The 16,423-nt window shown below is 43.7% G+C and overlaps 2 protein-coding genes across 7 annotated transcripts; one reads left to right on the forward strand and one right to left on the reverse strand.

The window, feature by feature from the left end:
* The first annotated feature begins 56 nt into the window (after positions 1–56).
* jmjd8 (jumonji domain containing 8) lies at positions 57–8,576 on the forward strand. Of its 2 annotated transcripts, XM_039611263.1 has the most exons (11): positions 57–167; positions 2,300–2,435; positions 3,868–4,071; positions 5,152–5,247; positions 5,340–5,388; positions 5,507–5,603; positions 5,681–5,749; positions 6,395–6,514; positions 6,726–6,793; positions 7,098–7,232; positions 7,702–8,576. In XM_039611263.1, exons 3-11 carry the CDS (start codon positions 3,974–3,976, stop codon positions 7,780–7,782), a joined length of 813 nt encoding a protein of 270 aa, XP_039467197.1. In that variant the 5' UTR covers positions 57–167; positions 2,300–2,435; positions 3,868–3,973; the 3' UTR covers positions 7,783–8,576. The 2 variants fall into 2 exon arrangements, with proteins under 2 accessions (XP_039467197.1, XP_031608917.1); XM_031753057.2 differs by lacking the exon at positions 57–167 and having other exon boundaries at positions 2,274–2,435.
* A 124-nt stretch (positions 8,577–8,700) lies between these two features.
* LOC116330652 (E3 ubiquitin-protein ligase CHIP-like) lies at positions 8,701–12,884 on the reverse strand. Of its 5 annotated transcripts, XR_004200253.2 has the most exons (9): positions 12,139–12,431; positions 11,368–11,578; positions 11,020–11,218; positions 10,682–10,847; positions 10,500–10,587; positions 10,322–10,378; positions 10,112–10,228; positions 9,731–9,934; positions 8,701–8,871 (listed from the first exon to the last, which is right to left on the reverse strand). XR_004200253.2 is itself a non-coding variant. In XM_039611261.1 (8 exons), the coding sequence occupies exons 2-8, from the start codon at positions 11,485–11,487 to the stop codon at positions 9,809–9,811; spliced, it is 873 nt and encodes a 290-aa protein (XP_039467195.1). In that variant the 5' UTR covers positions 11,488–11,578; positions 12,700–12,884; the 3' UTR covers positions 8,701–9,808. The 5 variants fall into 5 exon arrangements, 4 of the variants coding, with proteins under 4 accessions (XP_039467195.1, XP_039467196.1, XP_031608911.1 ...); XM_039611261.1 differs by lacking the exon at positions 12,139–12,431 and adding an exon at positions 12,700–12,884 and having other exon boundaries at positions 8,701–9,934; XM_039611262.1 differs by lacking the exon at positions 12,139–12,431 and adding an exon at positions 12,491–12,510 and having other exon boundaries at positions 8,701–9,934.
* Positions 12,885–16,423: the final 3,539 nt, after the last annotated feature.

Consider the following 16,423-nt stretch of genomic DNA (forward strand, 5'->3'; position numbering starts at 1 on the left):
GCTGGTCTTCGGGAGGGGGGGGGGTCCTGTCAGCTGGTGATCAGCTGATCACGGGGCCGGGTTTAAAAGAGAGACGCCACCCACCTGTTCGCCGCTCAGACATCGTTCTCTTCATGTCAGGAGCTCCAAAACCTTGCCTACGTCAGTCTCCGCCTGATTCAGCAACTGTGAGTGTTTTTCCTCTCGATTCTTTTTCTCATCCCGGCTCTGCTCGCTCTCCGTCTGTAACGCCAGTTCCGAAGCCATGCTTCGTGCACTGATCGTTACTAGAATAACTGCGTGTCTGTTCCAACCCACCGCTAGCCTTCGCCGCGTTTGGGTCTAGCCAGCACGCCACACCGGCACGCCGAATTACTGTGTGTAATTCGCCCGATCGTGACAAAAGGAAAGCTGTTCTCAGCAGGAAGAGGCGCTGCCGGCTCTTTTTGGAAATGTAATCACAGTTTGGAGAAAAGGACGGCGTTCGTACTCCACATGTCTGTCGAGGGTGGGGTTATGATGGTACAAAGATGTTTAGATGTTGGATGGGCCTCTCTGCTGGCTGGTAGCAGAGGTTGTCATGTTGTTTTATCATTAAGCTGAGTGAGAAACAGAAAAGCCTCTGTGTTGACTGCAGCCTGGAGGCAGGATGCACGTCTTCCTGTGAGCACACAGGTGAACATTGGATTTCCTTCTTTCTCTGCAGTTTTATTTTCACTCTTCTTTTCTTTCACTCTTTGCCTCTCTTCATTCAGCAGCTTCTGATGTTATGAATAAATGCAGACTTTGTTCTTCTGCAGCTCGCGTCATTTTGAGGAAGATGTTTCTGTTTTTGACTTCATGTCTCTGTCGGTCTGCAGAGGTTTTATCTTTCATGGATGTTTCAGCTGTGTGATGACGACAGGCCTCTCCTGGCCATCAAATGCTCATCACTCAATTTTTCATTCACATCTGAGTTTCTGAAATGGTGCTGCGTATAAAAACGTCAGTAACTGCTGAACATTAAAGCTCTGAAGCTGAAGGTCTGAACTTTAATCACATCCTGAGTGCTCGACTGTAAGACTGAAAAGCTGCCCCTGTCCACATATTTATGGCTCTGACTGTAAAGGACACTGCACTCACAGTCCTGTGTTTAATTTGCAGTGGTTCTCTGAAAATGTAGAAAAGCTAAGACTCTAGAAATCCTTTTATTTATTTGACTATAATAAATATACATTCCTCTGTCGTCAGTACAGCTACATTTTGTTTAACTCATTTAAATAAATAGTGACATGGTAATAAATATAGAATTATGGTTCTTGCTTTGGATTTGTATCCTAATAAGTTTGACTCTGAATCATGAGACATTTCAACTGATGTGTAATGTGTTTAATTTCATTCTGAATGGACGGTTGATGTTTAAATACTGTAGTCTGTATTTATCAGAGGTAAGGCAGGTGTATTTGAACAACACAATACAAGAAATACAAAATGCAAATGAGCAGCTAACAGGAAACAGATTATAGAGGAAGAAAATGGAGGCGTGCAGTTGATGGTTAGGTCTCAGATTAGAAAGCAAATTCTTTGTTCAGTCAAATAAGAATGCAAAGAGTCTGATGTGCTGCAGTTTGTGCTGTTTTGCATGAGAGCAGCAAACAAACAGCAGGACTTTGTCAAGGTCACCGGCTCCAGTCTCAGGTGATGTTCAACTGATTGTCATCGAAAAGCAGAAAAACTGGAACCAGAGTGCCATGACTTCAGTTTTACAGCCTGCTGCAGCCACAGCAGGTTAGCCGGAGAAGCTGCCGCTCCTTCCTCCCACATCTATGCTGGAGTAGATTACAGTTAGTGCGCTTTGTTTACAGTCAAATCACCAGCAGGTGCTATAAAGACAGCAGTGCTGAAGGGAAACAGGCCTCTCACACAGGCAGGGTCACCAGGGAGAGGACGAGGTCCGAGCGTTTCTCAGAGAGCCAGGGCTTCACTAACAGTGCAGTGTAGGACATAACTGGTGCGGTTTCAGGTTCCCTGATTGAATCCCTGCTTCCCATCAAGCTGCAAATTCACATTTGTTGTTGGAAATTTTTTCACATTCAGCAGAAGATGCTGTAAAAGCTGCATTAGCATGAAACTTTCAGACAAATTTATTACCTTCACAAAATGACGTCACTGCATCTCTACAGATTGAACTGTGAAGTTATCTCAGACTGTAAATGTGATTAAAATTCAAGCTTACACCAGACTTTCAGGAAGCTGCTGCAGAGAAGCTGACATTCAGTATTGGCCGATGTGCTTCTGCTTTGCTGTCTGTGCTATTTTTGATTTTTGAATGCTTTAAAAGATCCACGTCTAGAGATGCAGCGAAGGAGGCAGCAGAGAAACATCCTGCAGAGACGTCTGCAGGCTGAAGATCGCTCCTCCCCTTTTCCTGTTTCACAGTAAAGAAGAGGTCCACCTCCTGACTTTCAGTCACCCAGGTAACCGCGACTTTACGGATTCTCGAGATGAGTGTGGTCACTGAATAAAGGTGAACGTCCGAGCCCATTTTATTCCTCTCTGTATTTGTTGTGCTCGTCTTTTAGTGTATGTTGTGGTTGTTATCAGTTAATAGCTAATGATTATTAATCTTACACCAAACATCATGTAATGAGTGCATCGACAGGACCAGTGCTGGAATGTAACTTACTACATTTACTCGAGTACTGTTTGAATGAACAGTACTCGAGTGCGATCGGTGCGAACCACTGATTGGGTCAGAGGTGTGGACACGCTCTTCATTATCCACAGATGTGAAGGAGCTCCCACACTCCGATAATCACCATGTCAGACGCTGGAACACATTTATAGTCTGTAGAAATCACTGTGTTTAAATATGACTATTTCTCACCAGGATTCACAGCTGAACTATAAATAATAAGTAATAACAGTTTTTCTTTTCTGTCTTTAAAAAAAAAAAAAAGCAAAATGTCATAATAAATGTACTAATAGTCTTTCTAATAGTTTATTCATGTTATTTTATTTTTATTTTTTTTACATTTTTAAACATAAAGAAGTAACATACCAGGAAAATCATGAGTTAATTAACCAAATGAACTAATTATCAACTTCCTGGCAGTTTTTATGAATGAAAATCCTTTACACTTTATAAAATGTAAATATAATAAAACAGCATTAAGTGTTAATATTAACAGCTTCAAGCTCAATGGTAGTGACATTTACATAACTTAAGCTTTCTGTTTCCATCATGGCGACCCGAATATGGTTTTATACCTGCATATCTGTATATCGTTCCTCCTCTATCACATTATTTCACAGCTGTGGTCCTGTGGTGTTACACGTGCTGTGTGCAGCTTTTCTTCATGTGTTCATCTCTTTTTATTTCCAACGTGTGAACAGCTAACATAGAAACAAATGAAAACATTTTTTTTAAATTTTTTTTATTCATTTGTATATAAATCTGTTATTCCAGGTTGAAAGTGAGCAGGCTGATGTTGATTCATAATTTAAAATTTATTTACACACTTTATTGTGTTTTATTATAATAATAATAATAATAATGATACGTTTGTCTAATTTTCTAATGTTTTTCCCCCTCTGAGTCTGCGTGCTTCAAAATCAGGTGCAGCAGGTGAAACCACTGACTGTGTTTCTATTGGGTGAAAGTGTCCTTCTTTACTATTCTTTGAACACATTCATTTATTTTCGTTTCACATCTTTTGGTTTTGCCTGACTTCTTCATATATTGTGTGTCTTCATTGTTTTTCTCCATAAAAATGTTTCTTTTGTTGATATAAACAAAAAACGTTGAGGACTACAAACCAGTCTACAGAGGCGCTCAAACGTTCCACGCACCTCGAACGCATCAACCAGTCTGATTAATGTGGTCCTTTCTGATTGGCTGTCCTCCAGGAAGTAGGAGTCGGCGCTTACTTGGCGTTCATGTGCGACACTGAGGAGAAACAGGCTGATTTGTGGTGCTGAGCTCGGTCGAAGCTCGCGGAGGGTTTTGGGGAGAATGGAGATCAAAGCTGTGCGGCTCGCTTTTATCTTCCTCACCGCCGCAGTGACTGCGCAGCTGCAGCAGCAGGAGGATGAGGAGGATGGAGGAGGATGGTAAGCTACACTCTGCTTCAGCCTGACACGTTTGCATAAAACTCATTCAAACAAAGCCTCGCTGTAGTTTCAACCAGACTCCGTTCAAAAATCTGTGAATTTAACAGCTGTGTCCACGAGGAGCGATTTCAGTGCCACTGATGACGTCATAAGTTTCATGCAGAATGAGCCTGGTCAGAGACGATTATGACTAGATATAACCGTATTAAACTGTCCGCGTGCTCCTAAATACGTCATATGCCAGCTGATTTTGTCCCCGCACAGATAAATAAAATCATTTCATATTATGTTTATTATTGTTTAATAAAATATAAAAGCACAATTTCAGATTTTCCCATCTTAGCTTCCTGCAGCACTTCAGCAGAGGCCGAGGGTGGAAATTAAAACGAGAACATCATTTTAAAATTTAAAGATAAACTCTGGATTCAGATTAGTGACCTGAGCTGCTGAGAGGCTGCAGTTCATCCAACGTCCAGCAGAGGCAGCAGTGAGTCAGTCCCCATAGACTCCCATGTTAGAACTTTACAGCAGAAATAAACATGCCTACAGCCTGTAGATAAATCCCTTCTTGATAACACCTGTGTTTATAACTCACCTATTTAAAGTATGCATAATTATGGGCGTGGCCTCTGTGACCGACAGGTGGATGGAGACACAGGTGTAACTGTCTGCTAGCTTCACCTGAACTGGACCTCTGGACCGTGTTTGTGCTGCTGGAGCATTTTGAATGACATCATGTGACCAATAACATGGCTGCTGAGGTCACTGTAGTAACACAACGTCTGAGCTCCGGTTTAGGTGAAATCTGAGGAATGTTATAAAAGGACGATCTCTGGATTTGAGTCTACGTCTCAGTTTTAGTTAATAGAACCTCCTCCTCACATCCTGGAGGTCATCAGCTCGCATGTGACATGAATGTGGGGTTTTTAAGGTGGAATGAGGGAGACAGATTTAAATGATGAGCTGTGATGATGAGCTGCTGACTGACTGAAAGAACTGTGTGAGTGTCCCTGTTGAAGCATGTGAAGCAGCTCCACAGGTGAGCTTTGCTCTCACCTGTGCGCCCCGCTCTGTGCTCAGGTTCTCGGCCTCAGACGTCAGGTCTCAGGATGAAGGTCGGTGTAACATCGACGTGCTGGACGGCTCCTCGCTCTCGTACCAGCAGTTCATGGAGAGGTGCGTGAGTAAGCTGCTGTTTCCCAGCAGACATTCACTGATGACATCACCGTGTAAACAGCAGCACTAACCTTCAACTGTGTTTCCTGCAGGTACGCGTACAGCAGGCCGGTCATCCTCAGAGGCCTCACCGACAACACCGTACGTATTTACACATGAAAACAGACATCTTATCTACATGTAAGCATCACATGACTGAGCTGCAGGCAGGTGAGCACAGGTGAGCAGCCTGAAACATCACGCTGGATCTCCGTTTCAGAAATTCAGGCTTCTGTGCTCCAAGTCGGGCTTACTGAGAGAGTACGGCGCCCACAGAGTGAGGCTCAGCACGGCCAACACCTACTCCTACAGGAAAGGTACGCCTGTCTCACCTGTGTGGCCTGACAGACACATCTGTTCACTTCCTGCTCCTGACTGTGCTGATCTGTTTCAGTGGACGTTCCCTTCCAGGAGTACGTGGACGAGTTTCTGAGGCCTCAGTCTGCGGACGCCCTCGGCAGCGGTGAGTCTCAAACCCGCCGGCGCCGCGCGGACAGGTGTTCAGGAAACGCTCTCGTTTAGTTTCTTGTTTCTGGCTTTGCTTTGTTAAACTTGTTTTTTTGTTTTCTCTCTTTTTATTTGTTCCAGTTTTTTAGGTTTCATCACTTTTTTTGTTGAATTATAAACATTTTTGGTCACTTTGCTTTTTAAACAATTGTTTTATTATTAGTTTATTAATATTTTTTGGTTTTAATTGTTTGTATTTTCTCTCATTTATTGATGACCTCAATAATTTGGTCAATTGACATCAATTGATATATTCCTTTGTTTTTTATTTAATGTTAAATATTTTTTTATTTAGTTTTAAATCTTATTTCTTTTTTTTTTTTTTTTTTTTTTTTATTAAATTTTGTTGTTTTTTCATCTTTCAGAATTTCTTTTATTTAAATCTTTTTTTAATTATTTATTTTTCTGTCAGAGACCTTGCTTATTTAAAATGTTTTCTATTTTGAACATTTTGCTTTTATTAACGTGTTTTGGTTTCATTCATGTTGCTGTACACCGTGCTTACTAACTTGTTTCCGTCTGTGTTTTCTTCGACAGGACGCTGCTGTGACGTTTATGCTGTGAGATTTCTTTTATTGAATAATGTTTGCTTTTCCTGCAGACACGCTGTATTTTTTCGGGGACAATAACTTCACCGAGTGGCAGAGTCTCTTCGAGCACTACGAGTCTCCGCCGTACGTCCTGCCGCTCACCAGCGGAGCGTACAGCTTCGGCATCGCAGGTCAGAGAGCGGCAGACAAACGAGGAATGACAGATAAAATCAGGAGAAGGAAAAAGAACGACCTGACAGGAGTCGTGTGATCCATAATTCTAGCTGTTCCACATGAATCTGCTTATTCAGAACTATTTCTGTGAAAATTCTGTTGAAATGAGAGAAATCTCAGAAATATACGAGTGTGGAATCCAAACTGTAGCTCCGCTTTCTTCTTCAGGTCCTGGAACAGGAGTCCCCTTCCACTGGCACGGCCCGGGATACTCCGAGGTCATCTATGGAAGGAAGGTGGGAGGAAACCAGCTGCCTAATTAAACTAATTAAAGAGGCTCTATGTGGGGTCAGAAGGGATTCTTAGAGGGGAGGGGCTTTGTGGACATGTGGCGCCCTCTGCTGGATCTCAGCCATTCAGAGCTGGATGTCCGATCCTGGGCGCTAACCGAGTGGATGAGGTGTGGTTGTGTAAATGCTTGCTTTAATCTGCGGGTCATGTCTCAGTGTCAGATTCTCCAAATAAAACTGAAGTAAACTAAAACTGCTTCCTCACAGAGTGATGCGTTTCCTGTTAACCTCTGAATTACTCCTCACACAGCGGTGGTTCCTCTACCCGCCCGATCAGGAGCCTCACTTCCACCCGAACCGCACCACCCTGTCCTGGGTCACAGAAACGTACCCCTACCTGCCGGAGGACGAGGCCCCGCTGGAGTGCACCATCCGACCCGGAGAGGTAACGCCGTGCGACCTGCTCACGACTCGCCCCAACCACACGCAGCAGGGCCGCTTTATTTTAGAGGCCGTTTCAGTAAAATCACCAAAGTTAGTTCATGTGTGTAAAGTAAAAACCGTCCTGTGCTCGGGGCTTCGTCTGGACTCTGACCCCAGACACCGGCGAGCTTTTGGTCGTTTTTAACGTAGCAGCACAAAGCAGTGACCCGTTCAGAACGCCACAGATAAACAGCTGGATTTAAGAGAGACGGGATTCAGCAAAGCTTCAGATATGAGATCAGTGATTCTCAGGCACGTTACTGCTCACGAACACCTCATGCTTCTGAAGTTTTCAGCCATCCTGGAGATTTTTTAGCCCCTACAGGAGACCGCGGCCCTAAACTAAGACCTCGGAGCGCTGGCTGTTACATTTGAACGACTGGATCGTGAACACAGCGCTAATAGTGTGTTTCTGCATGTTTGTCCTCCAGGTGCTGTATTTCCCCGACCGCTGGTGGCACGCCACTCTAAACCTGGACACCAGCGTCTTCATCTCCACCTTCCTGGGCTGAGCTCCAGCTCTCTGGACGTCTTTAAGGATTTCCCGGCACATTTTAGGAAAACTGACTCATGGAGGGATTCAACCACAAATAACAGATTTGTGTAATTTTAGGATCTGGAGTGATGCGGGTTTAATTCTACAGACCGCGGGATCACGATCACAGATTACTTATTTATTTTAGCAGACTGTTGGAATGTTGATCATCACGCAGCGTTTCTGCAGGAGGCGGAGTTCAGCTCTGCGATCAGGGTCCGTGTGCTGCAAAAGATTTTACTTGAAATCAAATGCAAACAACTTTTAATTTTTTATGAGATTTGATTTTCTGTCATGTTAACTTTTTTACGGCGACCCTGAGGGGTCACGGAGAAGCAATAAAGTATTTAAAATCCTGGGAATTAAATTGGATTTTTAAAATGTTTTTATTACAAAGGTCTGAACAAACTGTAACATGACTCTAACACTGAGACCTCCGACTCTCCGGCTGCCTCGAACAGTCAGGGAACGACTCGGGGAGAATTTCTTCCAAAATGCAAAAACGATGTGACAGCTGTGAAATCTCCACACATCTGGAGACAAAAAGCCTTCATGGCTGCAGCCAAAACGCTAATACTGAGGCCCCAATGTGGGCGGAGTCAGTGATCATTTCCATCTTTTATATACAGTTTGAACTACTGCCTCAGATTGTTAATGTGTCCATGTATTTTATTCATGCAAAACATTTAATATGTTTGGCCCCTGCAGGCCTCCGTAGGTGTCTGCTACTCATCGGAAGAAATAAAGAAAAAACAAAGAGCTGAGGTTGAATATGTGTTTCTGGAGCTTTTTCAATGAAGACTTTAATGAAATTCTCATTTTGTCTTTTATTTTAGCTGTTTTTGGATTGTTTGTGGTCACTGAGCGAGACGAGCACAAATAACTGAGGCTGAAATACAAAAACATGAAAGATTTATTCACATTTATTTCTTCTGAACATGTTCAAACATCTGCAGGTTGTTCTTTCAGAGTTTTCCTGTACAGACGTCACATCAGCTGGACCTGAAAACCGTTCCCTGTAACATCTGCTCCCACTAAACAACCACGCAGGTTTAACTTGATTGATCTGAAGCAGAAACGATAAAACAGCAAAAACATCGAGGATGAAACGAGTGAAAACAGGCTGTTGTACAGAATACCAAGCATGGTGCGATGTCTGATGTTTGCTCCGGGGGTCAATGAACGCAGCGTTCGCCTCACAAACACCATCTTTAAGGACTTTTCCAGTTTTGTCTCCTCAAACATTTAATATTTACAGCCGAAGCGTTCGGAGGCTGGAGCTGCGACGTGGGTGTGAACCAGTAAAACCAGAGTTTAACCTGTGATGTTTATGACATATCTCAGCAGCGTCCGATTTTTCCTGTCAGTCAAAAAGAGCGGTGTCGGCTCAGCGCTCTCTCCTACGTCCTGCACTGGGAAAAAGTCCAAAAGCGGGAACGGTCACACCTTGTTCCAGAGATCTGATTGGTTGGCGAGTGATGATTTCACACCTGCTGATCTCTTTTCTCATCTCGCGTCGCAGCCCGGGCCTCGGCTCCCGCTACAGCTGATCTGATTGTTGTGCGGCGGCGTGATTGTGGTCATGTGATTCTCAGACTGCTACGCCATCAGTGCAGGGCTTCGTTTTCAGTCCGTATGTAATCAGATTAAAGCAGAAGTGGTGGGTTTGTTTCTGTGGACACTAAAGTGGACCCACTCTGCTCATTAACTGGACTCGAGAGCAGCTTCCTTTTATTTCTCCTGGACTTTAGCCCACTCAGCTCAGCGGTGCAGGAAAAAAACATCTGCAGTTTAAACTTTGTGGCTCACGGGGATTGGCACGCGCACACCGAGCGTCATGTTTAATACAAACATCCACCACTGGAACAGGACATACAGGACAGGAAATAAGGAGAAGCTGACCTCACGCAGCAGCTGGTCTTTACCTTTCACAATAAAACCTCTCAGAGTGACGGCTGCTGTGACTGGGATGATTAAAATAAAGCCGGACTGAACAAACTGGGTCAGTAGTCCTCCACCCATCCGTTCTCCAAAATAAAAGCGTCGATGACTTCCTTCATAGCCAGGTTTGGGATGAGCTGATCTTGGGTCAGCGGCGTGCGCGTCACCGGGTCAAAATGTCCGACTCTCTGTGGGAACAGAAGAGAGAGGAGAGAGCCGTGGGAGAGCTGTGCGTCCTGTCGTCATCATGAATACTGCAGACTTTAGTTACACTTCATTCGCTGGTAAAATCGGGATTTGATGAGTTTTTCATGGTGAAAATGAGTCAATAAAAGCATGTGTGAGCGAGTCGGGGCATTTTTTACCTGCAGGTGCTCCTCGATGTCTTTGCGGTCGTAGGTGATGCCGCTGGGAGTGATGCACGGCTCCCTCATCAACTCAAAGCTGATCTTTCCACACAGGAAGTCTGGGATCTCACGCTTCTGTCAAACACCAAAACAAACTCATTTGTCCTAAACCGGCTCTTTGTATGCGGACTCGTGCGACTGAGGAAAACACGGCGGACCATCACTGACCTTCCTCTTTTCATCGACCTGACAGAACAGCTCCTCCAGGTCTGACAGGTATTTGTCCTGCAGATAAATAAATAATATAAATCAGAATTAGTTTGCTGGCAGCATTTCAGCTTTAATGTTTTGCACTAGCAGGACGCGTCTGATGTCAGTGTTGGAGAATTTCACAATAAAAGCCTACGTGTTTGGTGTGGATCTCGTTGAGACGCTGTTGGACTCTGCTGTCGTCGGATTTTTCCTCTTGCTTCTGTCTGCAGCGTTCCAGTTCTCTGAGGATCAGACCACACAGACAGACACACTTTACTCCAGGAGTCTGCGTTACAGCGACCAAACGGTCGGCGGCTCGTTTCTCTCGGGCCCTGCCTCTTTTTCTCGGCGTGGATGAGTTTGGTGAGGTAGGCCTGCAGCTCGCTCTCCTGGTTGATCCTCCTCTCCTCCATGCTGTTCCAGCGCTTCTTCTTAGCGATGCGCAGCGCGCTGGGGATGTCGTCGCCAAAGTTCAGCCGCTGCTCTTTTGCCAGATTATAAGCTGCAGAAGGAAACAAAGAATTTTTTATGCAGTGCTGCCTGAGGGCCTCAGATTCTCAGAATGATTTGCTGAGACTGCAGATGATGAGAGCAGCATTCCTGTAAAACTGTTCCAATGTTTGCAGACTCGGTTTCTTCACTTCTGAAAAAGCAGGCGTGTTCTAAATCCGTACCTTTCTGCAGATTGCCGATGGCCTCGTCGTAGTTTTCCATCTCCAGGTGACACTGACCCATGAAGAAATGTGCTTTGACCGACTGGCTGTCGAGCTCCAGAGCCTGCCTGCAGTCTGCCAGAGCTTTGTCGTACTGCTGCAGCTTCACGTAGCACAGCGCTCTGTTGGTGTAGTACGCCGGGACAGAGGGACTGTGGCTCTGACGGAGAACAGACACACAGAGGAGGCACTGATCAGACCGATTCCTCAGTTTCTCAGAGAACATCATGAAAGTCGGGAAAAGTGTGTTTATATGAAAATGGGCAGAGGGAGGAGGGGCGAGCACGCTGCCCATCACCTGACCCTTACTATGGCTTTGCTGTAGCAGGCTGCGGCCTCCAGGTATTTGCGGCTCAGGAAGAGTCGGTTTCCCTGCTCCTTCAGCTCCTGAGCCGACACCGAGGCATCCTTCTCCGGACTTTCGGACATTTTGTCCCCAGAGCTGGCTGCACCGCCAGCAGCTGCCGCTTTGCTTTGCTTCCCTATCCTGACGCTGGGATCCAACTGGAGGAAGAGGAAACTGGAAGGGAAAGATCCAGAGGGAGAGTCAGTGTGAGAGGATGTTCGGTACCTTTACCTGGCACGAGCTACATCCTAATGAACAGCATCCTGTCCTGATTGGACGATGAGATCAGACTTTGATTACACAATCAGGATATTATTGACTAGATGCAACAATGCTGTAACTTTGATTACTGAGTTTGTGCAGGTAAACAAAACTACACGTACCTGTAATCCTACCATGTCAGTTTGAGTGCATTTATTAGTTCTTACTGCGCATCCCCACAGACACTGAAAACATGACTAACCCGTTTTTCACGGAGCTCTCACCGCCCACATACCATACAGGAGGAAACGCTAATGTGGAGCTAGCCTTAGCATGCTAACGTTAATATGTTTCTTTCCCTCGTTTTCCCGCCTGGTTCTTCAGATCTTCGGTCTCCATCCGCGCTGTTTAACTAAAACTGGGCAATAAAGCTAATCAACGAAGCCTGCTATCAGCCAGCACAGCTAGCAGTAGCAGATGCGACACACACCTAACGCTAGCTAAAAGCGTACCTGAGCGTCACGGATACACACCTGTGGAGGCTGAAAACCACCTGGACCTCGAAGGGCTCACACTTCCTCTGTGACGTGTAAATGTGCCGTTTTTATATAAACTACCACGCCGAGATGAAGCGCACAGCTACGAGCTGCCAACAGATGTTTTGGTTTGGAGCGTGATGAAAAACGCGTCATCACGCACGGAAGTGGATTTGGGGACAGAAAATACCTTAAAATATTTCGGATTTTTATATTTTTTCTCTCTCAGAGGAATTTGTAGATATATTTAGGGCCAATAATGTGTACGTAACAATCATAACAAGCTCGGTTTATCCTGCAGATATGTCAATAAATATATATTAAAAATTATTAATAAAAGTCACATTACAGTCACGGTGTACTGGGGCCGGTGTTCCAGATCAACTGGCGTTGGTCGAACAGATGTGTGGCAGTCTTGCGTTTCAGGAGCTGCTACCGACAAACCAGCAAAAAAACGCCAAATGTGTCATCTGTGACACTTGTGAGGTTATCTCAAACACACTCCGTCAGTCTTGATGCTGTTGAACAACAAAATGTTTAAAAATGTCGCGAGTTTACCTGGTGATATCCTCACGCGCGACGCGATCGCGAAAACAGCAAACAATTAACACCACGCCGGTGTTGTTCACGGGACAGGAAGAGTAAACGATCGGGAGACTCTTGCCGTCGTTATCGTTCCCCTCGCACGTTTTATTTCTCCGGTTTCAGCGTTTTTGCTTCACAACTAAAGCGTGCAGTTTACTTTGTGTGCACTAACATGGACTCGAGTCAACCAGCGCCACCTCTGGCCGAGTGCCACAGCCTACAGCCAGATCAACTTGTGACACACATCTGCACCACGTTTGAATTCGTTTCATGCACATTTGTACCTTTCAATTGTGTGTTTGTGCGTCATGCAAATAAACCTTTGAAAAGAATGAAATGATATCATATATTTATTGTGGCCTACATTTGTACAAAATTCCAAATTATATACACAAAGTCATAGGAATCACCACCCCTGTTCATCATGATGTTAATATTTTTGCCCATAAGAAAAACATCTTGAACAAATATATGACACTAATATTTCACTAGTGTTGTAACATCACATGTCGTTAGCGTAGTCTGTGTGTCTTTTCTCTGCAAACGAACATTTTAGAGTTGGTAGTTATATACAGTCTGTATAAGTGTGGTCAATCAAATGAACATTTGTAAGGAGATGGCAGTTACTGTGAATGTACAGCAGGTGATTAGCAATAAACAGTCAGACAATGACTCTGACAATCTCATTCGATCTTGCAGATTTAATGCACCTTCTGCAGAAAGTGGTACCACACAGTGTGTGTGGACTTGCCCTGTGCAGAAGGCGACTACAAATGTTGTGGGTGCTAAATAAACAGAAAAAATTGATCCCTGTTGTCTTTGCTTACTGATTGTTTTTAGTGTTGACAATCCAGATTGCTGGGATTGCATCTTTCAACATGTTTGTGGGTAGATTTGAATGTACCAGGGTTAAGTGCAGCCACTCAGCCGCTATTCAATGTGATCATAGCAGCAGGTGCAGATGTGTCACAAGTTAATCTAGTATTAGGCTCTGGCACTTGGCCACAGGTGGCAGCAGTGGACTGACCTCCATTGGAGACTGCTCCAGCCGCTATGTGATAGTGGATTGTCAAGAAACTGCAATAAAACAATAGCAACTTTATTTTCCATTAGATAAACATGTAGAACACAGACATACAACAGTTAGACTTTCCATAACTAATTTAGGAACAATTTGGTAAAGGTTTTTCATTCTTACAAACACATTTCTTTTGAACTTGCCCAACGTTCTCAGTTTTTCAATGTTCAACATTTTCAATTTTGTCCACATGATGAACAGAATGTAACTGTGTGCTTTCTGCAGATGTACTTCTTGCATTTCTGCTTGTTTTTAAACAGGGATCTTCCTAACTTAGATTTAAAACAAAAGATTTCTACGTCTCCTCCAGTCTCAAAAACAGATGACAAACCAATCGACACACCTGAGTAACTGACTTTCTTCAATCCACTCACTCTCACTGGCTGTTTATTGCTAATCACTGTGTAACTGCTGTAAATTCACAGTAACTGCCATCTCCTTACAAATGTTCATTTGATTGACCACACTTATACAGACTGTATATAACTACCAACTCTAAAATGTTCGTTTGCAGAGAAAAGACACACAGACTACGCTAACGACATGTGATGTTACAACACTAGTGAAATATTAGTGTCATATATTTGTTCAAGATGTTTTTCTTATGGGCAAAAATATTAACATCATGATGAACAGGGGTGGTGATTCCTATGACTTTGTGTATATAATTTGGAATTTTGTACAAATGTAGGCCACAATAAATATATGATATCATTTCATTCTTTTCAAAGGTTTATTTGCATGACGAACAAAGACACAATTGAAAGGTACAAATGTGCATGAAACGAATTCAAACGTGGTGCAGATGTGTGTCACAAGTTGATCTGGCTGTAGGCTGTGGCACTCGGCCAGAGGTGGCGCTGGTTGACTCGAGTCCATGTTAGTGCACACAAAGTAAACTGCACGCTTTAGTTGTGAAGCAAAAACGCTGAAACCGGAGAAATAAAACGTGCGAGGGGAACGATAACGACGGCAAGAGTCTCCCGATCGTTTACTCTTCCTGTCCCGTGAACAACACCGGCGTGGTGTTAATTGTTTGCTGTTTTCGCGATCGCGTCGCGCGTGAGGATATCACCAGGTAAACTCGCGACATTTTTAAACATTTTGTTGTTCAACAGCATCAAGACTGACGGAGTGTGTTTGAGATAACCTCACAAGTGTCACAGATGACACATTTGGCGTTTTTTTTGCTGGTTTGTCGGTAGCAGCTCCTGAAACGCAAGACTGCCACACATCTGTTCGACCAACGCCAGTTGATCTAAACGCCAGTTGATCTGGAACACCGGGAATCGGAACACTCTATTTTTAACATTAGTTCATCATCAAAGTAATTCAGTGACACGTGTCAGCACATCCAGTGGTGCATATAAAAAGAACTTCCTCATAACTAATTCGGTCTAATTCTACAAATATGTAAAAATAAAGGTTACGTTAAAGTCATAACGTACTAGAGAGAAGCTGACTGAGAACCAAGCTCTACATTAATGCATATATAATGATAACAAATGGCTAATAACGTATTCGGTGCATTAGTTTTAAAAATATATTGATAAATAAGGGTTAAAAAGTCAAATGAAAGTAATTGTACAGCAAAGATGTACAGGGAGAGTTCATACAGAGCTTACCTGGGAATCCGTGGATTTTAAAACACGTGGTGTCAAAAGTAACACAGTGACAGGTGTTAGTACACCCACGAATTAGAAAAAGGAATTCCAGCTAATTCGGTGTGTTTAATTTTCCACGCGTTTCCAGTATTGTTAATGCTGCATTAAAGACTTCTCTGCTGATTGTGTCTCAAAAAATGAAATAACGAAGATGTGAAAATTTTCAAGTGTTTATTTCCTTCAGTTCACCCGCATGTTTTTTTTTTGTTATTTACATTCATACTGCTATGCATACAGTATATATAAACTTTATAATAAAGTAGCTACTGAGCGAACAGAATACGGAGTAAAAGTCAACCTGAACGTTTAAAAAGCGTCAGTGTAACACTAATCACATCAGAATGCATACACGTCTATTTTCACCCTGCTATCAGAGAAGATAAGCTGCAGATAAAGAGCTCGACTTGTTTTTCTGAAGCATAAAGACAGCTTTCAAACATTTGCATAGTTTTCATTCTGTCAACACGATGGTAGTTTTAAATCCACGAGAATAAAACTGTTTCCTACTTTAAAACACATCCTTCAAAATAAAACAGACTCCAGCATACAGTTGATAAAGTGCTAATGCTTCACACAGCAGGTCTGCGCTGTGACTCTAAACTAAAACACAACATTCAAGCATCACACTGACACCGCGTCATCTCCACGGCTACCCTCCAATCACGTGCCAGCGGTGCAGCGAAGACAGCGTGGACCTGAACACGCTCTGATGTGACGGATAAAGTGCATCGTGTGATTTCTGCTCTAAATGTGGTGTTTGGGGGGGTGCGGCTCCGGGTTCTCTGAGGCTCCCAAGTCTGGTTTAAAGACACCTGGGCTGGGAGTCACCTGCAGGTCGAGCTCATCCAATCCGAGTTAGGCAAAACAAAAAAACATGAAACCAGCGTGTCACTTTACACTAAATGCAAACTGAAATTTAAACTCAGTGTAACTATGAGGTCACAGATGGCCCCGC

Source organism: Oreochromis aureus, linkage group 4 (assembly GCF_013358895.1).
Source record: "Oreochromis aureus strain Israel breed Guangdong linkage group 4, ZZ_aureus, whole genome shotgun sequence".
Lineage (NCBI taxonomy): Eukaryota > Metazoa > Chordata > Actinopteri > Cichliformes > Cichlidae > Oreochromis > Oreochromis aureus.